The sequence below is a fragment of the Dermacentor silvarum genome, chromosome 2 (genome assembly GCF_013339745.2).
Source record: "Dermacentor silvarum isolate Dsil-2018 chromosome 2, BIME_Dsil_1.4, whole genome shotgun sequence".
In the NCBI taxonomy this organism is placed as follows: Eukaryota; Metazoa; Arthropoda; class Arachnida; order Ixodida; family Ixodidae; genus Dermacentor; species Dermacentor silvarum.
Window position 1 is genome coordinate 175,535,009 of NC_051155.1, and position 27,733 is coordinate 175,562,741.

At 44.2% G+C, this 27,733-nt stretch overlaps 2 protein-coding genes across 5 annotated transcripts in view; one reads left to right on the forward strand and one right to left on the reverse strand.

The window, feature by feature from the left end:
* Positions 1-4,423, reverse strand: part of LOC119442182 (P2R1A-PPP2R2A-interacting phosphatase regulator 1) — a 36,137-nt gene extending 31,714 nt beyond the window's left edge. Inside the window, exons 1-2 of one of the 4 annotated variants that reach the window (XM_037706947.2) lie at positions 4,293-4,423; positions 1,601-1,756 (exon numbers count right to left, since the gene is read on the reverse strand). In XM_037706947.2, coding sequence (XP_037562875.1) covers positions 1,601-1,701 — 101 coding nt within the window. In that variant the 5' untranslated portion in view covers positions 1,702-1,756; positions 4,293-4,423. Of the gene's footprint in view, positions 1-1,600; positions 1,757-3,373; positions 3,848-3,889; positions 4,054-4,153; positions 4,256-4,292 lie in introns of those variants that run through there. The other 3 variants (XM_049661945.1, XM_037706948.2, XM_049661943.1) reach the window with 3 other exon arrangements.
* A 111-nt stretch (positions 4,424-4,534) lies between these two features.
* On the forward strand, positions 4,535-27,733 carry LOC119442183 (mannose-6-phosphate isomerase). Its single transcript, XM_037706950.2, has 8 exons — positions 4,535-4,732; positions 5,906-6,039; positions 6,686-6,877; positions 8,024-8,165; positions 8,705-8,860; positions 10,577-10,747; positions 18,114-18,316; positions 23,986-27,733. The coding sequence occupies exons 1-8, from the start codon at positions 4,723-4,725 to the stop codon at positions 24,175-24,177; spliced, it is 1,200 nt and encodes a 399-aa protein (XP_037562878.1). The 5' UTR covers positions 4,535-4,722; the 3' UTR covers positions 24,178-27,733.

Below are 27,733 nucleotides of genomic sequence, written 5' to 3' on the forward strand. Positions count from 1 at the left end.
GCAAACAATAATTTGTCACTCTTTCCTTGTATTAAAAATGAAAAACAAAATACAACACCAAGAAACACTTACTTAATGCAAACCCTTGTCATTATCGAATGCACTCTGCAGAGAATTAAAGAGCGCGAGAACAAACCTAAGCCAGTAAGTCAAGCGACCACATGTGCTCCGTGTGCATTGGTTGAAAAGATGGTGTTCACTGGACCTTCCTTTTAGTGACGTCAACGCGCATTTTCCTGCTAGGTCGCCTGCCCAGTGCTGAGATTGATGGCACTCAATACAGCTGTGTTGCTGATGACAGGAAAACCTTACAGGCAACACGTTCGCTATTTCTGGTAACATCATCGTGATCACTAAATAGAATATACTAAACCATTTACACATAAAGCACACTCACATTGAATTCAGCTTGAAGTAGTCACACATTCTTCTTTAAATTATTTAATGTTAATGCAACATGACACAAAACAATGCACTTCATCACACACACTAACAGGCACACATACAAATATACAATTTTTTTTCCAGCAAATTTTCAATATTAAGGCAATGTAATTTACGGAGACCTTTACTATCTGATTGCCTTGAGCGATAGCCTCCAATACAGTGATTCAAGCGTTAAGCATGTACATAATAAAGTTCTCTTAAATTCTTAATTATTGATCTGATATAGTTACTGCATTTGATTTGCAGTGGAAAGCCCATCCCAAACATCCTTTAGCTGGACAATAAAATATGAAATATATAAGTTCTTCTGCGATTTAAGCGAACACTTATTTTATCTCTGCTGGCTCAGTGAAACCAATACTGACCGGGAAAAAGAGCACCTGTGATGTTGATCCAGTTCACTTTCGTTGATCTCGTTTGAGATATCGTCTGGTTAAGGGCATCCCTTTGCAGGGAAGGGTAGGGGAGCGGACAAATTTTGACTAAACATCTGAAACTGTATTGGTCAATTACCTAACCTTTCTCCGCACATAAAAGTGCTTCGTTTATCCTTATTTCATAAGATTTTTCATAATCTACATCTGAAAAATGAACTTCTTAAGACATCTTATTTGCCTTGTCGTACTAATCACCGTCATAATGCTGAAGTCCCTTTTTGCCCACTATTTTATTTTCCGATTCATTCTTGCCAAAGACATCGAAGGAATGGACCCATCTTCCCACCTCCATTGTCACCATTCCAAGTGTTTCTGCATTTACATCCACTGTCAACGATTATTATTGTACATACTAGCCACAAACAATCGCAACAATCATGCAATTTTTTTCTCTCCCACTCCCTTCTATAACGCCTTTGGGCATTGAAGGTAATGAAAATAAATAAATTACACAGAAGCCCCATTCGCTAATTGATCACCTTCAGGGATATTATTAGCACACATTGAAATCCCCCTAACAGATGGAAGTGAATATGATAAAAGGAATGAAACATGGCTCTCCACTGTTACTTCCAGGCAACAAAGTTTCTCAGTGCGTTCACAAGTCCATAACTTAAGCAAGGCCTCACGCTGGATGTTAGATCACACAAAAGCAAAGATGTCCCTGAGAGTGATCAACCCAAGAGTGAGGCGACAGAAGTGTTCCTGGAACTCACCTGAATGTGGGCGTGTTTCCCAAAACATTGATCATGGGCGCACTCGACGAACGCTTTAGGTTAGAGCCTGTGCCGAGAGGCGGTGGTGGGTCCACATCCATTCTGCTAGGCGTGTTGATTTATGCTGCAGTCTTCATCTGCACCTCATGTACTTGCCTGCAGTGACCAAAAAACAACTTGACATTTTGTGTGGTGTATTTCAACAATATCCTTGGTTGAAGCTCACACTGAACCTTGGCTTGCTGGGAAATCTTACATTTTGTCAAATGTGACCTTACTGAACAAAGGATAGCAAACAATCTTTTTGTTTCCAATTGACGCATTTTGGAGCTCATTGTAGAGTTTCTTTCCCTTCATTTTTTTTAAATACAAGGTGCTCTTCAGCGGGGCCAATTTGCAAATGGAGGGAATGTTTTCACAGCCTTCACAAGGGGTCTTCCACGCACTGTTTGACGAGATAAATTCTAACGGTTTGCTTTTAAAGTGCAGTGTTGATGTTAGCTTTGGTCAAATACATTAACAAAACCACGAAAACCTTTCTTGGTGGCTGCGAGTCCTGACACAGCGACATAAACCTGGAACATTTACTTAGTTTTCAAAAAGCAGTACGTGTCACACACTTAGTAGGTAATGCATGCAGATAATAAATAATGCAACCAAATACAGGTGCACAAAAATGATGCCATCAAAACTTTCTGGGCAGCACTGGGATAAAACGCACCAGTTCTCTCCAGGATTTGTGTTTCTGTTCCACTGCATGTATATTAAACATTTAATTGGTGAGGATTAACATTCCAGCTTGTGATAAACCAAATTTTAATGCGGCTACTTGTGTTAATTTCAAGAGTTACACACAGGCTGCACCACCAATTACATGTTTGCTACAGCTTTTAACGTCATTTGTACTCTTCTGTAGAACAAAACTCGGCAGTACTCTTTTTTCACAGTATCGTTATAACTGAAACAATGCATCCAAACTGTCTTCTACATAACATCTCGCCAAATGTTTTCTAATGACCATAATATTAGTTCTGAGAGCACCCACACGCTGTCATTAAATTTAGAATGTACTAACAATAGAGGAAAAATTGTAACACGTATGGTATACCGGCCAACCTACTATGCGTTCACAGCCGTTAAATTTTTACGACGCATAAAAGTGGCTAGTAATGAAAACAAGAACAAGACAACGTTAAAATTTCGCGCTCAAGCTTTTGCCCGATGCTTTGTGGCATGACTCAGGTAACACCATGCTGTCGGCACGCTCGAAATAATCACGGCACATACACATAGGGCAGCAAATGTGGGCATTACGGGCTCGCTGAAGGACAGATACGGGCAGCCCAGCCTGCGTCACTGCACTCAGGGAACGGATAGTTCTATATACACCCGAGAACAGCCAAGCGACACCGAAGCACGGCGCGCGGTTTATCGTTAACGGGCAGACCGCTGCTACCGAGAAGCCCGTTAGCTTACGTCTTGTTTGCGCACATGACCTTGGTGGAGAGAAAAACTCACAAGTAATAGTGATTCGGGCCAAATCAGAACAATAATGCCTCGCCATATTGATATGTTGTCGACGAAGCCAAGCGTGCAATTTAAAATGCGCCTCTCTGCGCCACAGATTGGGCAGTTAACGCGTTGCCATTTATGGGTAGTACACGGACACTACGAAGATCGGGTACACTAAACAGAAGAAAAAGAAACGATCGAAAGACTACAAAAGCTGCGAAGAAAGGGAGAGCCGACTTTGAACTGTGCTGAGCACACCACCTTTTCAAGGACCACAAGACGTTCAACGGTTGGGCGCTCACAGATTTAACACCACAATCGTGGGACGAGGTTAAACAGCACAGAATCGCACTATAGAAACGGAGTGCTGCTAATAGTAGTGAAGCACGCCTAGCTAACTGTTCTGCTGTCAGTCGTCCGCCAAGCCAGAGCGCTCCGGAGGAGAACGGCTGCGCGAGCGGAAAGCAGCGAAGTAGACATGCCCCCCCATCTGTCCTTTCCTCGTCGGCCGGTATCTCCTCGATCATTTAGCAATTCGCGAGAGCCCATACCGAAAACGACGCACGAGAATTGACATTAAGCTTTCTGTCTCGGTGGACAGAATGAGACGATACTTTTGAGATCTTGTATCGAGTTTCAAGTTTTGGTTAGGAAAAAGAATGCTGCGGAACGCGAGCGCGATGGAAGCTCACGCGGCGCGCCAAGGAAGCTCTCGACAGAAACAGGCACAAAAGGTGAATAAAGCCGAGAATATGTGGAACTTTTGCTCGTACTCACAGCCACCGGCCCCGTACCAAAAGTCCTTTTTACTTTATTACCACACCACACACACAAAAAAGAAAACAAAGAACGGCAGCAACCGGACATATAACAAATGTGCTCATTGGCTACGACCGTCTCCAGCCCTGCTCAGGGCCAATGATATTCGCTGTAACATCATCGCCGATAGACGAGAAGCGGTGCGGGCTCCCACCGCAACCATCTCACTGCAAAGAGAACTGAAAGGACTGATATTCTGAAGTTGCTATCTGCGATAATTACCAAACTGACTCCTTTCACACTAAACAGACAGCGTTGGCGCGATTTCCACGAACCAAGGGATTCGGGCGGCACATGCACCATGTACCGTGCTTGACAGCCGATAGCGGCCACAGAGTAAAAATGAAAAATTTAAGCTTACCGTTCTTAACGGGCCTTCTGAGGAAACTTCCAGATACTCAGTGAGAGTCACGACTGGCAGAAATGAGAAAAATAGCTACGGAAGCTGGTTAATAAAAAAAGTGTCCTTTGAATCACGTGGCTGCTCTCTTTACCCGACAGATGTCTCTCAGTATCCTCCCGAAAAAATCTTACTCGAATAATGTAGTATCCACTGTATTATCTTTATTAAAATTTTGGTGATAACAGTGATAACATTGCGTGGCTATTGTCGACTAAACACGAAAGAACTGTTTTGCACACATGACAGCTGACTTGAGCTAGCGCAAGCTAGCAGTTTCGACGTGGTCGCACAGCTGTTTGACCAATGCGAAAATTATGCTACGTGGTGCTTGAAGAGTAGCGCGAGTCGACTGAACCAAATAAACACCGAAACCTTCAGACTCGGAAGCATGGGTGAAGGTACGTCGCCTACAGCTCCGTGTGACTTTGGTGACTCAGTTATGCATTCGTCATTGAAGTCGATCCTCTCACAAAATATTCAGATGCAGGCTGGATGTGCCTGCCTTATATGAAGTACTGTTTCCCGCGATCAGCATTTTTCTGTTTTCTCGATCATGGGTCTGCTCAACGTCTTAAAATCCAGCCGCAAAAACATTGGTAATGATGAGCACGCTCCAATTTTCCAAGGTTATAACGCCAGCCCACCACCAAAGTATACTTTGGTGGTGGGCTGGCGTTATAACCTTGGAAAATTGGATGTACTACTTTGGTGGTGGACTGGCGTTATAACCTTGGAAAATTGGATGTACTACTACTTTGGTGGTGGACTGGCGTTATAACCTTGGCAAATTGGAGCTTAATCCTAAATACCTATGAGTTTGTGGGAGAATTTTAATACACTAAGCAGATATATATATATATATATATATATATATATATATATATATATATATATATATACTAATTTAGATCATGCAAACATACTAAATATTCAAGTTGCTCTGTCCTAATGGGATAGGACAAAGCTGTGTGTGCCAGATTTATAGCCCATATTGCACTTTAATTGGAACGTCTTTGAAGTTTAAAATGGATGCACTAGTTGGTTCATGATCACAAGGACAAAGCACTAATGGGCAGAATGAGACAACAGGAAGGAACATACAAACACTCTGTTTATTGCTTTGTTGTCATGTATGTTAGCGCGACTTCCTTTCAATTAGGAGCCCATTACTGCAATATTGCATTGTCCCAACACCATGTGTCGGCAAGCTAGACAGAATGAAGTAACATAATGTTTGGTTGATTATTTTATTTTTTTATGCAAATAAATAAATTGAATTCCCAGTCACTACAATGTATCAACAGTGCTCGAACAAAGGACGTTACTGGAGCCAATGTTTTGACAAGGGAGTACCTTCGTCGTCTTCACCCTGATGAGAACTTTGTCACAGTGTTGGCTCCAGCAACATACCTTGTTTGACCGCTGTCAATCACTTCAAGTCCTCATCTCTCTGTGAATCTGTCTTGTTTGGACTGGTCATCACAACATGCACTGCCTGTTTCCCTGGTTCACTGATGAATTGATAGCTTAGAACCAATGGCCTCATAGCAGACCGTGATTCATCTGTGCAGAGGGGTTGTTGGAGCTGGACTGCACCGTGCAGAAGTATCACTGGGGCAAGAGGGGACCATCCAGCTTAGTGGCGCAACTGGCATTGGAGGGGCGCCACCTGGCATCCATCGAGGAATCCACTACATATGCTGAGGTGAGTATGCGACACTTTCCTTATGGGGTCTTAGCTCATGGTCATGAATTTTGTGAAAAAATTACTAGAGGGAACTGTGGTCATTCAGCTACCATGCGAATGATGCGTCATACTGCATGGATTTGTCTCATCTTCATGATGGTGACTTCGGACATTCTTGTGGTGTTATTTACTGTGATAAACCTTTCTAAATTTCTAAAAAATCATGATTTTCTAAACACAGTAAGGCAAGTCTCTGCAGACATGCATAATCATTGTGGGACATTGCATTCACAATGCGGTATGTACAAATTTTTATTATCAATATGCAAAGTCGCAAAGTTGTTCGAAGCTAAGCCAGAAGGAAGAAGTTAAGGCGAATCCACACATTACCTTCGGTGCTTTATGGCCACCCCTGGCCTTTGTGCAAAAAAAGCAAAACATATATCAATATCATCATCCATGTACTACCCACTGGCGTACCGCACAGCTGGCAGATTCATTCGCATAGCTTCCAAAGGAAAGCCCTGGGGCCCCCTCTGAAAGTTATGTGAATGACAGCATGGTCATGGCTGACTTCTGTCTCCAATAAGGTCTCTTTCTTTCACTTTGTGTGTGTTTATGTTAATGTCTGAAGAACTAAACTTGCATGTCTTGTACTGTGCAGCTGTGGATGGGAACACACCCCTCATGTCCAAGCAAGATTCGAGGCACGGATAAGACGCTGGCTTCATACATCACAGAGCATCCCGAATGCCTTGGCGGCAGTGTTCGGGCTATCTTTGGTGCACAGTTGCCGTTCCTCTTCAAAGTACTCTCAGTAGGTGCACCCCTGTCTATACAAGCACATCCAACCAAGGTATGACTCATCTCACTAATGTTAATTTGTGTGAATCGGTTGGTGGCACTGAATGTGCAGATCAGTAAAAATCAATGTGTGTTTTATTGCAGTTCATATCAACAAATATTTGAAAGCGTGCTGATTGATTGCTTCATTTATTCATGCTGTTTAATGTATAGAGACATTGAAGGCAATGCCTTTAAACAGTGCCTAGGTAATGAGGAAATTTTTGAACAGTCGTTAGAAGCACACCTAATATTGCCGTATGCAACTTGTTTTTGTTAATGTTTTGACTTTTTATCTTCTGCTTATGAAGCGTTGTCGGTGTTATCACATTTGCATTCTCTCTGGTATTAGCATTTAATTTCAACTGTTGCTCTCAGTGCAGTGGCTAAGTGAATATTGTGTTCTCCAGATGATCAAGAGATTATCAGCTCAATTCTTGGCCCAATGGCCACAGTAGGGATATAATGCAAAAAATTCTTGTCAGATTTAAATGCACACCCCATGTAGTCCAAATTAATCCGGAGCCCTCCATTATGGTGCCCCTCACTGCCCACAGTGCAACTTGATGACATTAAACTCTGATCATTTCAGGTCTTCCATGAGACGCACTTACAGTTTCACGCTGTTATCATGGCATAAATGTGGTAGCTTTCAGTGGGATGCGTAGGGGTGGCACCAGGATTTTTTTCCGTTTTGTTGTGGACGGGGGTGTAGGAGGGCATGATTCTCCATTTTCGTTGGGGAACTCAGGAAGGCATTTCATCTCTGACACCATGGTGGTAGGAGGTAGGAAGGTGGGGGAATTTGGGGCATCAACCACCCCTCCCCCCTTGACCCCCTATAGACGCAATCCGTGGTGGCGTTCCTGTTATCACATTTATGAGATGCATGTAGAACCTTCTCAAATTGCAATGACAGTGTGGTTTGCCTTGTGCCATTTTTTGTACAATGCGTCTATTTTTCTTTATACATACTGCCTTTTTTATTTATAGATATTTGTGAGCGTTATAAGCACACATTTCTTTATTCAGAGGATCGTAATGGAAAGTGCAGGTTATATGCAATGGTGACATATGCAAAAGATGAAATGTTTGCTCTGCCAGCTCTTGCACTTAAATAACTGCTACAGGCCTGTGAATGGATGTTGTGCCGTGGCAGGTGCTGGCCAAGAAGCTGCATGAGGCGCATCCCAACCTGTACCCAGACACAAACCACAAGCCTGAGATTGCCATTGCCCTGACGGAGTTCGAGGCCTTCTGCAACTTCCGCCCTCTGCAAGAAATTGCGCACCTCCTGAAAGGTAATTGCATTAGTCCTGCTTGAAGCAGTTCATCCCGAGTTGTCTTTCTTCCTCTTCCCCGTCATATTCTCATGGACATCACTGACGCATTACAGGGCTCATCAGCTTTGACCGACCATGTGAGCACTAGCCTGGGCCACTACCTATCAGTAATCTCCGACACGATGAGGGCAGACTCGGGCTGACAAGTGCATAGCAGTCTGAAAATAAGCTCAAAAAAGTGGCTCGTATTTTTTTTAAAGTAGCCCAAGGCAGCCAAAAGTGAATTAAAATCCAGCTTGTCTGAATTACATTCTGCTCATTGTATGTTCATACTTACTTTTATAACATATTTTATATATTTCTTAAAGGGGCCCTGAACAACTTTTTATCGAAGTCGAGAAATGCATTTGAAGTTAAAATAGACTATTTCAGAAATACTTTGCTGTAAAATGTACTTCAATGTGTTAAGGTTTTTTCAAGGTCCATATTGCAGAAAGAAATTTAGCTGCGCTGTGTCATCGTTTTTGAGTCATTGTCTTCATGGGTGAAAAGTGCAGCACTGCCGGAGCTGCGTGAGGTGCTTGGGTCACTGGCGGAGCAGCCGTTAGCATCCAAGGCCGAGCTGCACGCCTGGTTCAAAGCTGTCATCACTGCACCGGCGGAAGTCTTCCTTCCTCAACTGCAGAAACTGGCCAACAGGTTCAGGAAAAACGGTGAGGACGGCTGTCCAGCTGTACAAAATCTAGTGAAGCGCAGACTAAGCGCTGTATTTTGTAACAGTCTATTTCATTTTCGATTTTCCTTACCATTGTTGCACTGAGTTACCAATATTGATAACAGCAGCATGCCCGAGAAGAATGTAAAATGAGATAGGCTAATTATGAAATATGGCACCAAGTATGAGCGATGCAGGGTGCATACTGACTACCAACCGATTGTTAAGAGAGAATACGGTGCAGGAAAATAAAATTTGAAAGCACTGGTCAGATTTAAGTGAAATTTAAGAGGCACATCTGCACAGTTATTTTAAGCATTTGGGCCAATTTTTTTTATTCACAGGGTGTCAAACCAAACTCAAAGCTGAACCAAAAACTGTACCTGAACTGCAATCTTTGGCGGAACAGAACCCGAACGCAAATTGAAAAGAAATAATAACGGTTACTGGTTCAGCATGAAATGATCCAAGCATATAAGGCGACACTGGGCACTCAATAGTTGGCATGATTCTTCGAATAACTACTACTTCAATTGGCGCACCCTGCTTGCAGATTGTTACCCCTCACGAGTTGTGATGTGTGCGAGAATTGGTTGATGATGGGTATGTGCCGGTAACTACGGGCCACCTCCGCAGAGAGGCTTGCGGTTCTGAAGTCAGCCATGCCAATTGTGTTCCGTGGCTGAAAAGTTGTTTCAGGGGCTCTGCGGAATCAACATTTCTGGTGACACTCCCCACTCAGCCATTGAGCCAACTTGTTACTAGATCTTGATAAACATGGAGAACGGACAAGACGATGTGCTTGGGGAGAGATATTAACGAGTTCAGCTGCTAGGCTTAGTGTAACCATAACAGTGCGGTCACTAATGAATGCTGGCACCTTCTCAATGAGCGGTAGCCACAGCTGTAAACGGCATGCAAAATCTGCTTTTGTTACATGCCAAGGTTCAAGGCATGTTTGATGCTTAGCCAAGCAGTGTACAATGCTCTTCGAGTTGTAGAAATTATTCATGGGTCACAGGTCTGTGTTCTATTGACTTCTTTGTCCGCCCTTAGCAAGCGCAAGACTTTGCACCACGTGGAGATGTGCAAGAAAAATCTATGTATGGTTCAGCACAAACCGTCCTTGTTCATCGTTCAGAAGCACCAGTGTCCTCACCTGCTTCTAAAAAAGCAGCAAACTGAGTGGAATGTCAAGCGCTAGCTTCTTTTTTTGGTACAGACTAGAAGTTTGAAGTTGTAATTTGTGTAATACAGGTTTGAATTTGCGCTGTCTTCAACACCATAGATCACATGTAAAGGTTCTCTCACCACCAGTCCTGCAGTAAAAACCTGAAGCAAAATAAATATTAACTGACTTGGCTGCAGTTAAAGTAACAAGTGTGGAAGCTACGCAGACCTTATGTTGCAGGGATTCACTAATTACCTTTGTCTGTAATATGTACACGAAAATTTCTTTGTATCTGTAATTAACTCGTAAATTTCTGCCTTCTCTTGGTGAAACGTGTGCATGCACCATGTGGACAAGTCGACAGTACTATGCAACATATCGCCATGGGGCAGGATAAAATCGACTCCGACAAATCAATTCGTGAACTGGTTCAGTGTTGTGAACTGGTCACGAACCGTTATACATTTTTATTTCTCCCAACTGGAAAGGAACTGGAACGAAATGTGTGGTGTTTTATCGTCGCCTCTTCTTCCTAATTTGCAGAGGAGACAGCGGGAGTCCCTCACGAGCTTTCCTCTGTGTTCCTGCGGGTACACGCCAGTTACCCAGACGACATTGGCTGCTTCGTCATCTTCTTCCTCAACTATGTGAAGCTGCGGCCTGGAGAGGCCCTCTTTTTAGCTGCGAATGAGCCGCATGCCTATATCTTTGGTGGTGAGTTGCTTCTTACTTGAAGATGTAGCTCGTGATGTTTGTGTGAGCAATCACGTGACTCCGAGGCAAAGCAGTGTTAGCGATGATTTGCTGATTTATTGGACTGAACTGCGTAGAGTTGGGCAGGGCAATTCTGGCCACCCGGAATCATTTAATGTACACCTAAATCTGAGTTTGTAAGTTTTGAGTACGTAATTGAACTTGTGACATCTTGTGGAGGTTGGTTTCTTGGGGATGGTGTTATTTTAAGCTATACTAGGCTATTAAGCCTTTCTATTGATCTACAGTGTAATCTATACTGTAACATAAGATTTACAGTTGAAGTTACCCTCAATGTTATTTCTTCATTTTCGTAAAAATTACAATTTAGTTTGTGGATGTGGTAAAATTACTTTTTTTTTTGTCTGCAAGGGTTACCATATGGCATATTATAGTTAAATAAATGCATGCTGGCCTTTTTCTTAAGAGAACTGCATAAATGGCCTGTGGAACTTGTCCATAATTAACCGCTCATAGTCTGGCAGCTGGTCCATCCATATCCCAGCACTTCTAAGCATTTTCTCACGTGTGGCCCCAGTTCGTGGACCCTTGCACTTCTGAAATTCAGAACCATTGCCGTAATAACATTTGCATTTTAAGAACGCTTATAGCTGCTAGTGTGCCTTTGTTATAATGATGTTCATCTTTAGCTGACTCCTAAAAAGTAACATGCATGCTTAAGTGGTCAAAAACGCCGAAGTCTTCTCAAAGGAACAGACGAAGATGAGGCAGAGAAGTACCTTGTGACCTTACTAGGACCAATGATTGATTAGCTTTCATGTAAAAAAAAATTATTTGGTCATTTGTTTTGGTGAAACTTTTGTTGCGGGCATCATAAGCTTCCCTTGCGATGGAATGAGGCATGGCTGACAAGTAATTTTTATGAGATGCTGAAATATGCTTCCTGCAACATGAGGATAATAACCGGTTTGTGTTACCAGTGGGCGAGCCAATTTGTACTCATGGTCAGCGCCTCCTCTACTCTGAGATGCCTGGCACGTCGGCCGCGCTCCTATTGTTTGCTCGGGACCGGTGTGTTTCTCCGGCTTTGCGCGAGGTGGCACTAACTTCTGACACTATGTACCGCTGGCTCCGCAATAGAAAGTCACTGTGCCAGTCCCTCTCCGAAGGTTTGCAGCGCTGAACTGTGAAAAATTTTGTGCTTCAAGATTTCCAAAGCTCAGCAGAGTGAAATTATGTAGTTTTGAAGACTGCGGTCTCCATCTAGCTGTGCTCCACCGGGAGTAACCTAGACCACCGCGCGGGTCCGAGGATGCGAGCTCCTCTGGGGGACGATCAGCTCAGCCGCTGCGTGTTTCGTGTGCACGAAGTGGACGGACGCTCGTTCGTTCTCCACTGGGAGCGAGACAGAGTGCCGCTAGGAGAAGGCCCAGAGTACATGGAAGGCGTTTATTAGACGACCACCTTGGCGTTGACTACAGCTGTTACACCCTATCGTCGAGGGGCTCAGGCGCCGAAGCTCCCGCAAATCAAAGGTGGCAGTCGGTATCAGAAAATGCTGTAACATGCCGCTATACGGGAGGATGGCTCCCAACGGCCGTGCTACCAGGGCAACGTTCCTTCAGCTCGGTATAGCCTCCGAGGGCGACCCGGCGCAGTACAACCGCGCACGTCAGGTGAGCCGCATCTCTTTGGCGTAGCCTCCAGAACAGGAGCAGCGAATAGGTGTGCACTCGCCTCAGGTCGAGGACCTTCGGCAAGGTCGGCCAACCAAAGGGGTGACCAGGAGAATCGTAATTCAATATGCACCCTTTCGCTGTCTGAGAGCTTCTCCCCGCGGGCCACTCTCCCGATCGGCTCGAGCCGCCAGGAGAGAGGGGACGAGAGTTGCCACCCAAACAGACCACTCGGGTGAACCCCTGGTCCCTTTGGGGGTGGACAGCAGCAAGTGTTTTTTTGGTCCCGCTGCTGTTCAGCACCCTCGGAGGAAAGAGAGAGGGGAAAGCGGTGGTCCACGAAAGCGACCACCGAAAGCGACCTCGCTGCGATGCAGCCACTATGCCCAAAACATTCTGCGCTACGGCGCCGCACCGAAATGGACAACGCAACCCCCACAAGACGAAATGAGAAAGTAAATGAAGTAAAATAACAAAAAAATGTCACAGTTTCGCCCTAAGGGCGAAGCAATGAATGCGATAGCAACACAGCAATGTCATACGAAGTAAGGTGAGCGGCTTTGGTAGCAATATGAATTGTAGTAAACATGCGCAGATTAAGTAAGCAGGTGTGCTGCGGCGTAAGTAGACCGACATGAAGAGAGACTCGATGACCTCGAGAAGGCGCGTGTGAAACGGTGGTGTTAATGAGAAGCGCTTCCCGTGGGCAGCGCGCATGCGAAGGGACACACCTGTAGCGCTGCACTGCCGATCCGGGCAGCATTACATGTGTAGCGTGCGTTAGAAAATGTGGCCCGACTATTACTAACTGAATGAACAAGCGTGGTGTGAGCGCGCACAAACAAACATGAATAGATCACACTGAATGACTGCAGACAACGACTGTCAAAACGCTGGCAGCAAGCGCATACGCCGCAGCGGCGAAGGTATGTGCGGTCTATCGCTTCAACAGAAACTGAGCGGCGAATGCACAGTGCACAAAGGTCAGAGCCGTGTGGAGATAAGAGACGGTGCGGCGAGCGACGAGCGCGGTTGTTGGCAGAGGTAAAGTGCGCCCCCCCCCCCCCCCCCCGCTGCCTCCGGCGCTGGCTTCCCGCTTCCTTGCTTGCGCGTGGGAGAGATAAGAGACCGTGCGGTCGAGCGACGAGCGCGGTTGTTGGCACAGTAGAAGTGCCCCCCCCCACTCCCTCCGGCGCTGGCTTCCCGCTTCGTTGCTTGCGCGTGGGAGATTGAGTGCGTTCGCTCTCCGTGATAGCTCGCGTTCCCGCACGCTTCCGCTCGGACATACGGCGCGCGGTGAAGATTTTATCTATACGGAACGTCACGGCGGCGGCGACGTCGACGGCAGAAATCCGGTTGAAGTGTCCATATAATTGCTATCGCAATAATAGCACACTGTTTATTTACTATAGCAGAAGTGCAGGCTAAATACAGTATAGACCACTTATAACGTAACCGCTTATAGTGCAGGACCAGATATAATACGGTCTTTTCAGACTCTCATTAATTTTCCCATAGCACTCTATGTATACGTGTATCACTTATAGTGCAGTTGCGGGACATGAAATACTGGTTACAGTGCGGCTGCCTGGAAGTTCGGCAGTCAACCTAGACGGCAAACATTCCCCTCAAGCCACAAATACCGTATTTACTCGAAACTAACGTGCACTTTCTTTCCGATAAAACAGGTCCAAAAATTGCGTGCGCATTAGAATCGAGTGCGACCCTAAATCTGCATTACCATAGAGCCGTCGGCATTTCAAAATGGCCGCCTTGCACGCGCGTCGAGCTTAGCTACTCTCGAGCCTAGCTAACATAGCTTCCTCCATGTGCTGCAGTACACGTGCTTAGGCAATAGTCTACCGTCTGCTCTATCAGCATGAAGTACTGTGTTCATCATGATGCCGCATTTAAAAAGAAAGTGATCATGTGTGTGGAAACGGACGGAAATCGGGCCGCATAACAGGCGTTCGGAGATTCCGAAACTTGCGTTCGGGACTGGCGCAAACAGAAGGAGAGGATTTTCGCCAGCAAAGCAATGCGGAACGGTTTCAGTGGACTAAAGCAGGACGTAATCTGCGACGATCCACTTTGGCGATACGATTGCCTTGGCCCTATCTTGAAAGCAATCTGCGATGGGGAAAGTCTGCCGCACGCCGTGTTTTCACCGCTTATAGGTCGCGTTAAATTAGCGAGAGGCGTGATAGCAAGAAGGTCAATTCGCTCGCCACGCTTCGTCACTCGAGCGTTTTGACAGTTAGTTTCCACGGTCAACGAGCGAGATGTGTTCATGTTTGCTTGTGCACGCGTGACACCGTGCTCGTGCTTGTTAATTTATTTAGTAAGCGAATATGGAACCTAGAGCACAGTGACAGTGACGGCAGAAATGCACCTGGAGTGTCCGTTATCACAATAAAATAGTTGTTTTGGTTATAGTGCGGTACTGCTTATGGTGCGGATATTTGCGATTCCGGCGACTTATGTTATAAGCGGTCTTCTTTAAGGGCATGTTGAAGATAACGCATTATCACAGAACGGTGATAATGAGATCAGAAATTGATTCAATATGAAAAAGAGAAAAGCATGAATGGTAAAGCGAGATCAAATATGAGTTCCTGCACATAATGCTAAGAAAATTATAAACAAAGAAGAAAATGGAATATGTAAACATTTTATGTCAGGAATAAGTATCACACTGTTTATGCATATTATCAGCAGTCCCAGCTATGAAGAAAAATTGAAAAGATTGACATTCAATGGAGGTACAAAACAGAAAATAACTTTGCTATCACAAACAAGGGTAGGGAAATGAGAGGGTTCGTTATGCCATAAATGTGAAGGAAGCCAACAATTATTCAAAGCAAAGAATAGGGAAGAAAGGTTACCTAATTCACAACACTGTTATCACAGTTTTTCATGTCTGCAGTCCAATAAAATCACTTCACTAAAAAAAAATAAGGAACATTGAAGTCTACAGCCATTAGATGCAGTTTCAAAGCAAGCAGCTCAAAGCTTCAGTACTTTGTGCGAGAGCGGCTTGTTCTGGTACATTTTAGCCGCTGCATTTCTGTAACTTATGTCTAATGCACGGTTTGAAAATATCGGCTTCATGAATTTTTTGCATATGAGCTGTACAAAAGCCTCCCGTGGTTGTCGTTACAGCTTTCCCATTTCAACACAGGCAAGCCTGCAATTACACTCACGCTGTGCTGCAAACACTGCTCCATGGGTTTCAGGAGAGATTTTCGGTCTGATAGCATTCCACATATTTCTTCAGACCACAAAGAACTGATGAGTTCTACTGTCGGGTAGTAGAGGCCGCCCCTATCTTGGTGGGAAATCAACCCATCCATAGCAGAGTTTCCCTTTGGCTTCTTAACTAAAGCCACACAGTTCTCACATGCAATTTTTTCACTAACTACGCGAGATGAGAAAGAAAAGCCAAGGAGCTTCTTGTGCTGGCTTGACATGCAAAAGGGTACGCAGCAATACCGCATGGCTGGGCTTCAACTGCGGTTATTAGGCCAAGCAATGAAGCGGCAAGACACAGGATAAAAAGTAGCACGTCGGGTGCCGAGAAAAACAAAGACCTAGAATGTTAATCCTCACTCCGAATGAGCTACGACAAAGAGTGCGCGGGCACTGGGGGTGCCGGTGGGGCGCTTGATAGTGTCAAAACAGTGCTGCTGCGCGGCGGCGGCGCGCGTAACCAGGAGAGGGTTGAGTGGGGGCTTCCGCACCGACACGCCAGGCATCCTAGTAAAGGAGGCGATGTCATGGTGCTCCCTGCAAAACTGCCATTGCAAAGTAGGGGGAAAAGGCACTCATTGAAAAGTTCGTTAACCAACTTTAGTTTTTTATCAACAAGCATACTGCAACAGCCACTTTCCCATCTAATGCCAGCTGATGCGAGGGTGTGAGCAGTGAAAAAAAAAAATTATTTTCGGGCTTACACCTTTCTTGCTGTCCCTTTCTAGATCTCTTACCATTAAAATAAATCGCTCGGCACACCAAACAATGGCCACTGTGCTAGCTTGCTCTAGCCGTCTTTCTACATAATATGTAACTTTAATAAGTATGTTGTTTAAGCTGTTCTGCGGTTTTTCTCCAAATGTTTCTTCAGGGTATGTGAGAAATGTGAGATTTGTAGGACGGATGAAAGATTTCCTTATTCATGTACGGCCTTTGTCCTACTTTTGTTAGTACATAGGACCAAAGACTATATATACTTCAACTCGCATAAATTGAAATTTCTAGGGAGTAGAAATTTTTGTTTGACTTACATCAGAGGGTTCAACTGTACTAACTGCAATAAATTATGATCTGAAACAGAATTACACATTATGTGAAGAGACATGAATGCACAAAATAATTTTATGGCCTGTTTCTGCGTAACTCAAAGTGAGCGCCGACATAAAGTTAATGCATACTTTGCGAAAGAGTAGAAAAGATAGGAAGTTCCTGTGCACAAACATCCAGGCTGCTATTTCGTAGCGATGCCTTCCACTCAATTCTATGCCATTCTTATCCACCGTTAACGGCCAGCTGATCCCATTGATAATGTGGGCAGAGTGTCACTCTAACCATTGACGAAACACAAAAAGGAATAGCATTGGAAAAGGCATTGCTACACCGTCGCGACCCAGGATATCAGCTGCAAATGTATGACTAGTTCAGTGGCATCCTCTCATGCTGGCTCCTGGCAGCATATACAGCAGCTACAGATACAGCAGCTATCACACGTAGGTTTATTTTTACTTTTTGTGTCTTCTTGTACCTTCTGATCAGCCAGTTGAATCAAACATCTTTAATATACACTGGAAACATAGTGGGCAAACCAGAGTTTTGATATTTGTCTGAATTTACCGTTATTTTGGATTATTTGAGTGAATTATGACGAGTCAACTGTAGGGGTGTGTGCATAGTAATGCGAATTGAATACGAATCGAATAGTGCCATAAGCAAATCAAGTATGCATTACCTTTTGAATAGTTTTTGCATAATAAACAGCTTATAATGAGCTTTTGAGTAATGAACACCATTACTATAAAATGCTTTTAGCCTTCTAGTATATTCAAAATGTTAGCAAGCTTATGCTATTACATTATGCATTTTAATGAGTTTATTAAAGCACAAATAGAGCATTAGAAGCAAATAAGCAGTTTATTCGTATATTCGGGACTCATTGGTGAAGGATGGCGGTTTAACTAGAAAAGTCAGGCTCCCCGAGTGACATAGTGTGCTTCGCTATGTAACACATGTTTTATGTCTACTATGGCTACTGGGATAAATTTGTTGCATTTTTTCTCTAGTTTTATGCTTGATTGCATCCAGTTGGCGATTTGGGATATTCAGAAACTATGAAAAAATTGTTTACATTGCGAATAGTGACTAGGGTATTTGTTTTGAAGACTGAATTGAATGGGCCAATATTTTATTTGTTATTTGAAAGGTTTGAATATTCGCACACTCCTAGACGACTGTATAAAGTAGGCGAGATAAGCCTTTATACTGAAATTAGAGACTTATATGCAACACAGCTTGCAGGACATAACTGCTTTTATGGCTGTGGCAATGGTGACGCCATTAATGTAGCAGCCAGAAAGTGCTTATAACAGCTATCGCTTTAATATGCTGAAGATTTCTGTGTTATAGAGTCTGTCTCATGTCCTTTCTGTCGACGTGCACAGATTGCGTGGAGTGCATGGCATGCTCAGACAACGTAGTGCGAGCAGGGCTGACACCCAAGCACAAGGATGTGGAGACCCTGTGTTCTATGCTGAGCTACAACTCGGTGCCCCTGAGTCAAGTGCGCTTTCCTGCTGTATCGACGAATCTTGAAACCTGCTGCTTCTCGCCTCCAATCACTGATTTTGCTGTCAACATGATCAAGGCAAGCACTGCTGTTTTGTATGCAATATGTGAATTGTAAGCTCTTGCAATCGTCTTGAAGCGCAGGCAGTGGGCCACCTTGGGAATGATTAGGAATGCGTGCTTTGAACTGAAATCCAGCTTGGAGTGCTAGGACATCTAGGCAGATGCTCAGCTCCAGCATAGTCACAACTTCTTTGGAGGCTTAACTTTAAAAAAGTTGTATTTGGGCAGCCTTGCCCATATTTTGAATGTGTACTGACACAAAAGTTTTGTCTCGCTATATCGCTTCAATTAGATAGCTGCCAACTGTAATCACTGTATGAGACATCAATTTTTCAACTACACAACAAATTATTATTTATATCATCCTTTAATTTATGTATGATCCACATCAGACTGTCCTTGGAGCTTCATACAACCAGTCATTAGGGGCTGGTGAGCACCAAAGGCCAATCTACATGATGGGAGTGTGAACAAAAACGTCACATGATGAAGAAAAAAAAAAGATGCTCACAGTAGATTTCTGTTAATTCAACTCTGGTCAGTTGATGTTCGATTCGAGATATTCGATCCCATATGAACATCTCTGCCAGCACCCATACAATGTTATGGGTCCAAGGTTTCATTATTTTGACCGTAAAATAGGCCTTTGCCGGATAATTCGAACTTCACCAGTCGGCACGCACTCGCCTGACCCCTACGGTGACCCTAATAGCGACCCCAATAGTGACCCCTTTAGTGGCAGCGTCTGTCTCGGCGGGGATTAGGGGACAGATTCGTTGAACACATGTCATCTCCTGTCGAAAACACCTGTTTTCGTCCTGCCCTAGAAAGATTTTCAAGCAATAACCGTAGCTCACAATGCCTGATTATGGTATTTACCCGACCAATCCTAACCTGCTCCTTTTCAATAAAAGTGGGCCGAAAGTTACCAGCGCGTTGCAAATGGACACGTTACCAAAACTGCCTTCGCGGCGTTCGTGTGCTTATCCGCATAACACTAATGTATTGCAGCAAAGCTGACTTTAGGAAACCGGCCACCATTGCCAATTATTATGCAGACCGTTTGGCTGCACTATGCATTCATACACACACATAGTGGAAGCAATGGTAAACTCTTGGCTCCACCTTTCTCCAATGCCTGGCTATAGAGAGCTGTTGCATGCGTACCTTGTTAAGGTGGCGGCCCCACTCCGGCGGCACACACTCCACATTTTAGTCATTGTTTGTGGACGCACTGTGCCTCCTGCGCTCATTGGTCGAATGTGAACTTTATTGCATTAGAAAGCTTGCTTTCTGCACTCTCCAATGACACCTAGTATTATTGCCCAGCCTGCCTGAAGCGTTACCTGACGGCAATCAAAACAGTGGGAGCAAAAAACGGCGTTTTTGCTGTACTAGCCTCTGTGGTACTGCGTTTCCACCAAAACTGTTCAACATAACAAAATGACATCTGCCTTGCCTTTACATGAAATGTTATACAAGGTTTCTATGAAGAGAAATTGTAATGCATCAGAAATTTATATAGGTGCCAATAAAAATGTACAATACTATAAAAATTTATGAATTAATATCTTTTTCCTTTGAAACTCAGGACAACAATATTTAGTGGTTTTCTAGGCTACAGTGTACTTATCATCTATGCGAAGTTATTTTGTGTTATGATGAGTAGTTCGTGAGTTATTATTACTTCAAATTGGCAATTTATTACTATACTTGGTCACGCATTGCCGAAGAAGGGACAAAACTATTCGAAATTTTCAATAATCAACCAGCAAGCCCTTCTCTCAGATTCTATGAAGAGAAAATTGTCTTATGGTAATTATGGAATCTACAGGGAAGCAGTGAATTTAGCTAATTTTTCTGCTGGCCAGGTCCGTGCAAATTGACATTCTTTTTCGTGTACACGCTAATTCACAATGATTGTTGCACATTACTAGAGCCATACAGTGTCTTGTAATTACTATCACTCACAAGTTTTGCTAAGCAGTGCTTGAAACAGAAGATTTTCAATAAATAATAAATCTCACAGGCGATTTTTGGTGGTGGCGCCATCTGTGCAAAAAGATATCAAGCTGTTTCACGTTAGTTCCAACATTTGTCAAATGTGGTGCCAGTAAACATTACAAAGTGGGCAAAACGCGGAGGGAATTCTTTCTCCAGGTTTGAGTGTTTGGCTCAGTCTAGTCACCACGCCTACCCCACATTCCTTCAAGCACACGTGTCTTCAATGTAGTCCTACATGAGCTCACTTACTTGTGGCTGCGGGGAGAAAAATATGAAAGAAAGAAAGAAAGAAAGCGCCGGTGCACGGTACATCATGAGTGCATGCCAGCTAGCCAACAGGTTAGGCTATTCTGCCATTGTGTCAAGGAGAATTGCAAATTGCCCTCGCCTCCTCCTATTTTGCTGGCTCGTACGACGATATCTGGAAACTTGCTTTCCTCACGTGGTGAGGTGCGATGTGTGTGGCAGGGTACTGTGTTTGACTATTCTAAGCGACGCCGGTTGAATGATAGGATTAGCAGCAAACAATTAGCGAGCCTTGCAGACTGCAGCGAAAAGTGCTGATGGCTGCGTGACCTGCAGCATTCCAAGCCGCGTGCTACTAACCAAATGCCATGTGTTCCGATGCCTAGCGAAGTTTTGAAACACGTGATTTCCAGTAGGTGCTTTTCTTGTTGAAAGATATATCATATTTACCCGCGTAATCATCGCACTCACATAATGGTCGCACCCCCACATTGTCCACTTTCTTTTGCGAGTGATTATCGTACGCTCGAAAATCACTGAAGTGACTGCCATTTGCTTGTTGCAGTGTGTGGCAGCCGACTGAGCAGGGTTTTCTGCTATTTCTTCTTGCGAAGCTTTTCCACCATTGCATGCACAACAGTGTGCATGTGTGGCTCAACAGTAGCTCTGTGTATTGTTAGCACAGAAGTAATGAAAACGAGCTTGCTGGGGGGCTTCTGAACGTCGGGAAATAGGCATCAGGTCACGCGGCACATGCGGTCGAAACAAAACTGATGTCAGCCGTGTCCACAACTCTGATTTCTATGCACGTGGACCGGGGTAGCTTACAAAAGCACTGCTACTTCTTCGAACAGTCGCGCCTCGACACCCGGCTGTTCCACGTGACCGAACAGTACCGGTGTGCGGGGCCGGTGACAAACTTTCTCGAGGAAATCACTCCACAAATGGTCTTCTTTTTTCTTTTCACTTAGTCGCTCTGTTGTAAATATTTCATTGTTACTCTATACTAGCCTTTACCCTTACTCTTTTACCGCCACCTCTCCTCCACTGCTGACTGCTGTTCAGGTGTCAGCAGACTGTGCTAGACAGTTACTGCGGTCCATAGCAATTCCCTACCCTTTCCTTTATTTATCTATCTATCTGTTTATAGGCACAAGGCAATAGTGACCATTTCAAGCCTAGAACCTTCATTTAGCGGGCCCATACTTTGCAGAATGAAAAAGAAAGAAAGAAAAGAAATGAGACGCTAGGACGAGAAAGAAACAAAACAGTACTAGTTGACGATCAACGTCACTCAAGGTTCTACAGTGAGCACTGGTCTGCAGGCCATCTGCCGAGACGGCTTTCGAGGCAGCGGCCCGTACTCACATGACAGCCACATCAAAAGCGGCAGTGACGAACCACTAATAGCCACCGTCATCAGCAATGACCATTTTACATAGAGAAAGGTTCGACCGAGCCATTGTTGAAAGTATCAGTGGGGACAAGGCCACCATGCGCAGCACCAAAACTACAATGGTGCCAGGCACAAGTTGTCCTGAAAAGAAGGGGAGGGGTAGGGGGCATTTTCCCCAACTACAGCAGATCAGCTGTCGCAGCGTCGCAACAGGGCCAAACCGGGGCATGCTGCGACGGCAAAGAGCAGATTTTTTTCGCTTTTTCCAAACATGACTGAGTGGCATCGCCTGGTGGGAGAATCTGAACTACACGCAAGATCGCGACAGTGATACTTTCACCTTAAGCCCAATTGTGTTGACTTAATCTGAAATTTTCGTCTCTAAGCTGGTCTTATAGCCGACGATGCTGAATCCAAAAATGAAGGCTCCTGCTCTTATGTCCTGTGCTGACCACAGTGGAGCCACACTACAAGTGAGACGGTGACACTGAATCACACGATGCTCTGTGCTCACTTTCATCTGTTGTATTAATTGACATTAGCAAGCCAGTGGTCCACCAGTAATCAGCAGATGATAGCCAGTAGAACATAATGTTGGGCTTTGCATAACCTTGTCTTTCTGGAAAAATCACTTTCTTAAAGGAGATATGAATGTAAGGCTTCTTGAGCTGTGAAAGATACATGGCCATTCCACTAACATGAGTGCCAAAGTTACTGACAGCTGGCAACATTCTTATGGCATGATAAGAGCTCTTGCACACTCTGAAGCATGTGTGGTGTGTACATCAGGTTCTTTCCTCTTCCAAATTTTTAAGCATTCAAGCTTATACTAATTATTTAATATTGAGTATTTTGTTCAACATTTGGCTTTTCTTTCTTGATTCAGTATTTGATTTGATAGTTACAATTTCGTATTCACACACTTTTAGATGAAACCCATCAGTTCCTCTAATACACAATTTGCTGCTGATGCAAGCGACCAAGTTCAGCCGTGAAGACTCATGTTTTCTTAGTTTAGAGCCCCAGGTAACTAGAACAGAAATCCAATCTGTTTGCCCGCATACTCTTGCGGGCTGACAGACTTCTGTTGTTCGTCAGTGTCATTAAGATTTACTACCAAGAGGGACATTAATTGAAAGGAATGCATAACAGTAACACTTATATACACTGTCTACCAAAAACATTTCCAACCTTCAGTTCAGATTGCAGCTTGTCAGCAGTTTGTCATTGAAGCTGGTTACTCTTGCATACCTGCCAACTCTCCTGAATTTTTGTAACGTTTACGAATTCAGGCTCTTCCTACAATTTTGTGAATGTTTTGTCAAGATCTATCAAACAGAAATTCAGTTTGCAATAAAGTTTTGCTTGTTGGTCTGCGACGATACTCTTTGAAATCTCCTGATTGTTAAAGGACACCAAAGTGGTACTTGCTGGAGCAAGCTTATTCTGGACAATTTCCTGAGCAGGCAAAATCGGCAACAGCTGTGATCTAAAAACTATGTGTTGCATGTCAGTTTGGGCTGTTCCGAGTTTTCTGCTACCTGTGTGCTTTGTCTAGAGGTAAATCATCGTAAATAATATGCCTATATATCCCACAAGAGTCGTGTCTAAGGGTGAACTTTAATCATTTTTGCTATCCACCCCCTCCTCCCTTCCTGTGTTGTGTCCGCAGGATTTTTATGATATCAGAGTTCACAGGTTGTCAGGTATGCCATTGGAGAGGATAGACAGCACCATTTATGGAAGGTTGCATGTGGGCTGTTTTTGTTTTGATTTATCCTTGTTTGTTTGTGGTTCTCATCAGCCTATGTCATTACTAAACAGATATTCACGATGCGTAGTACATTTTTAGTCATCTCTGATGACTAAGCAAGTGCTCACTGATGGTTTCAAGCATAGATCAAAACCTTTATTTTATAATTTTCTTTGTTTTTCACCATGTAACAGGGTGTATAATGTTTAAAAAACAAAGCAACAAACCCATTAAAAAAAGGCAAGAGGCTCTAAAGTTTGTGTGCCTGCTTCATGTATTTTTACAGATTTTGCCCAACACCACCTTCCTTCTAAAGGGCATCGGCTCTGCAAGCATCCTATTGGTGATTAATGGCGAGGGCAAGATAGGAAGTGTCAAGCTGCAAAAGGGCAGCATCCTCTTCCTGGCAGCAGAAAAGGCCCGCACCATTGTCTCTACCAGTGGCATGTGCATGTACCAGGCATTCTGCCCTGTCTGAACTATAGGGGTGCATCGTGCTATAATGGGCTGCCTCGCGTTGCTTTCTTTGGCCTTGAAAGCAGTCTCGAAAACTGCTGGCAGTCTTCTTTTAAGAAAATTACTTAGAAGGACCTTAAAGCAATGGTCTGAAATACATAGTCAACAATGTGTGAACATGTGTGTCTTCCTGCCTAAGGCCAGAGCCATAATGTGTCAGCTACACCACTGCTGTGATGTTGCGGCCAGCTTGCCAGATTTTCCATCTTAATGACTGTCCCACTCTGCCAATGTGCTGCATTGTATGTGGGCTTAAATTTGTGGCATACAGGGGATCTTTGTTAATACCGTATTTTTGCGCGTGTAACTCGCAACAAAAACGCCCCCACAAAAAAAGTTTGACAGTAAGGTCGGGGTGCGGGTTATATGCGAATTTCGCCATTGTGGCTTCACGGTATTGCAACGCGCGCTGCCGTCAAGCCACATCTTAAGGCCAGGTTCTCCGCCATTTAGTTTCATTATCTCCTAGGGAACCCCACCCTCTCCCCATCCCTGCGTGTTGAAGTTCCCTCTCCCCTTCATTGTCGCCCATTCTACTTTTTTTTACGAGATCGTGCCATTTTGCGTTTAGTAGTTAGCGATTAGTGCACGTGGCGCCGGCTAACTAGAACTCGGATCATGATGAGCTGCGTTCTACGGCCGTCCTAGCACAGCAGAAGCTGATGATAAGGCTTTCACACGATGGATCAAATCGCGATTTGGGCTTGCGGATTGCAAATCACAAGATCATACCAACGTCACCCATGCCCACGGTGCTCCCTCTGTCCGCGCAAAGCACTTCGTGATACGGCTCGGTTGCGTTTGCTCCGTTGCCCCTGTGTGGGCTGCCCCGTCTGCACTGTAATACTTCGTCGCGCAAATGCTAGCTGCGAAGTGATCCGATTCACGTCACATGTCACGTAACTAATTCGTCCGTGATCACGTCCGTTGTGTGAATCCTGACTCAATCCAGCTTTATCAGCATCGCCGAAGATGGGGGGGCGGGGGGGGGGGAAAGAGCCGCTGGCCGAAGATACGACATGGACGAGTCGTGTATCTGCGAACGGAGACTTTTTGCAAGGATTTTATTTTTGTGTGCAGTTATTTCTGCATGTTATACGCGCGGATTTTTCTTTTTCTTTCAGAACTGTTGTAATTGGGGGTGCGGGTTATACATGAAAAAATACGGTAAGTTCTTCGTTCAGACCAATTCCAAGTTTTATGCTTACAATGAAAAACGCTGAAAAACTCAATTCCAAAGCTTGCCATTTATTTTCATATCAAAAATGTTCTGCCACATTCAGTAACTATACAATAACTACTACAACAGCCAATCAGTCCTATCTTCACTTACCTGTTTCACAGCATGTGTGGCGTAGTGACATTGGAAGTGTACTGCACACTTTTCATAGGCAATAACCCAAACGCACCAACGTTCCCAATTGCAGGGAACGTTTCTGTCTGACAGAATTGTATTCTGGCATCGCCCACCAGCTTGATTTTGTTTCAGTTTCCTGTTGCGGTCTTAAAACACTATGCAATAGAAAAACAGCAACCTGCGTCTCAGGTTGCTCAGGTCCCACCAGTTCGAGGCGTGTCGGCATCTCTTGCCGCGACAATTCTCATCGTGTGGGTGCATCAACACTTCCTGCCAAAATTTCTCGCCTGAAGAAGCTGCTCAACTAGGTCAAATTCGAGAGGTGCCAATGTAAGCTTACCGAAGCCACAAAAATGACAATGTACGTCTCTCGCTGCTTGGACCCTCCCTCTACAAGCTCTGCACACGTCGGTGTCTCGTGCTGCAATGAATTGGGATTATGTATATGTCTAAGTCTTGGCATTATGTAGATGTCAACAATAGTCGAGTCTACCAAATTGTTTAGTGCCGGATCGTACGTCTTCCCAGTTGGTACGTTTCTTCTTGTGTTAGTATTTCCAAAATCGTGTGAATGAGGTGCTACTGTACTTATTCTCCTGCTGAACTTTGCATCAAAAGAACATAGCCAGAAATGTCCTTCAAGAGCAGAGCAACTAATACTGAATGCAATACTATAAGTGGAGTGCTGGCCACTGTTTACACTGACTGCATCTGCATCTGTTTCATAGGGGCTGCACTTTGTACCACGAAGGGCCCCTGGAAACCATTGCAGTCACCAACATTCCACAACATAAGACAAAAGTTTGTGTGTGATAAAATGGAAAATGATTTGTGTTATGTAAAGAGACAGGAACAGGGCGGTATGGAGTGGAGAGAAAGCACTGTGCCGATAGTGTATAGTTGAGATTAAGAGAAAAAGTGGAGTTAGGCAGGTCACGTAATGCACAAAGCAGATAATCGGTGGTCTATTAGAGTAACAGAATCGGGGGGGGGGGGGGGGGGGGCACGAGGGAAGGGAGGAAGTGAAATGCAGTTGAGGACAGCACAGAAACCAAGGATGTTGCAGGCATGAATAGAGTCAGCTTTCATAAGACAGGGGTAATCGGAGAGGCAGAGCTGTTTAACATCCTTTAATGGCAAAGTTGCTGGTGGGAAGTGAGAATTTGTGCAACTCCTAAGTGTAAACAATGTGTCATTACGTAGTCCAAAGACCAAAGGGGCAATGGGGACACCAAAGCTGGAGTCCAGACTGGTCCATGGGTTCCGGGCTCGCCGAGGCCTCTGCGTGCCGGGGGTGCGTATGTGAATGCCCTCCAGCACACCTTGGCCTCGGCAGCCCCGACCTGTGGACTTTGCTTATACCACATAAGGCTGTGACAAGCTATTGTTCTTTTTTTCGGTGAAATAGTACCGTTACACAGCTACCTGTACATCTTGTGAATGTCTTTGTTGGTTAACCAACGGCATAGGTTTCTTTTGCTTCTTTTTAATACTGCACGTGTGAAATTTGAAGTTCTTACATTCAACAATATCAATACTAGAGCGTAATAATGTAGTGATAATTAACGTACACATAGAGCACATTTTATGGCGACAATTTAGGAAGAACTATAGAATGGAGTGTTGTCCTGCTGATTACCTTTTGTAATATTTAGGAATGTTAATACCTACTATGTACTCAACTATTTTTCTTGTACTTCATCATTTTCCATTTGACTTTAATAATACACGCCCTCCGCCAGAGAGCCACTCCCAAGGCCTCCATGCAGCATTCTAGTGGGGAAGTTTTGTTTAGATATGCAATGTTTGTATTGCACCATTACTTAGTACCCTTGCTCAGGTTGTAACAAAGAGCATAGTCATGCTAATGTTCTTCAAGTGCCCAAAGATAAATGTTTTTGAAGTTACGACTTGTGTGACTATAGTGATAGTAAAAGCGTGCAAGTTTAGTTTAATTTAATTGTGCAAACAATTTCTGTGACATGGACTGTAAAATACAAGTTTCATCTGACTTAACACAGTGGAACGAAGCTGTTTCGAATTGTTGCAATAAAATTGTAAAGCGCTTATACAGTCGTGCATGTCCTACTGTTCAATTGTGCTTGCTCCTGTGCTTTTTTATGATTTGGAGAGTGCAATAAAATGAGTTTTTTAAGGCAAA

Excerpts from the sequence above, each read along its gene's own strand:
- LOC119442183 (XM_037706950.2), top strand. Across the intron at positions 8,166-8,704 it reads AATTGCGCACCTCCTGAAAG|CACTGCCGGAGCTGCGTGAG; the intron begins GTAATTGCATTA and ends TGAAAAGTGCAG. Across the intron at positions 10,748-18,113 it reads GCATGCCTATATCTTTGGTG|ATTGCGTGGAGTGCATGGCA; the intron begins GTGAGTTGCTTC and ends CGACGTGCACAG.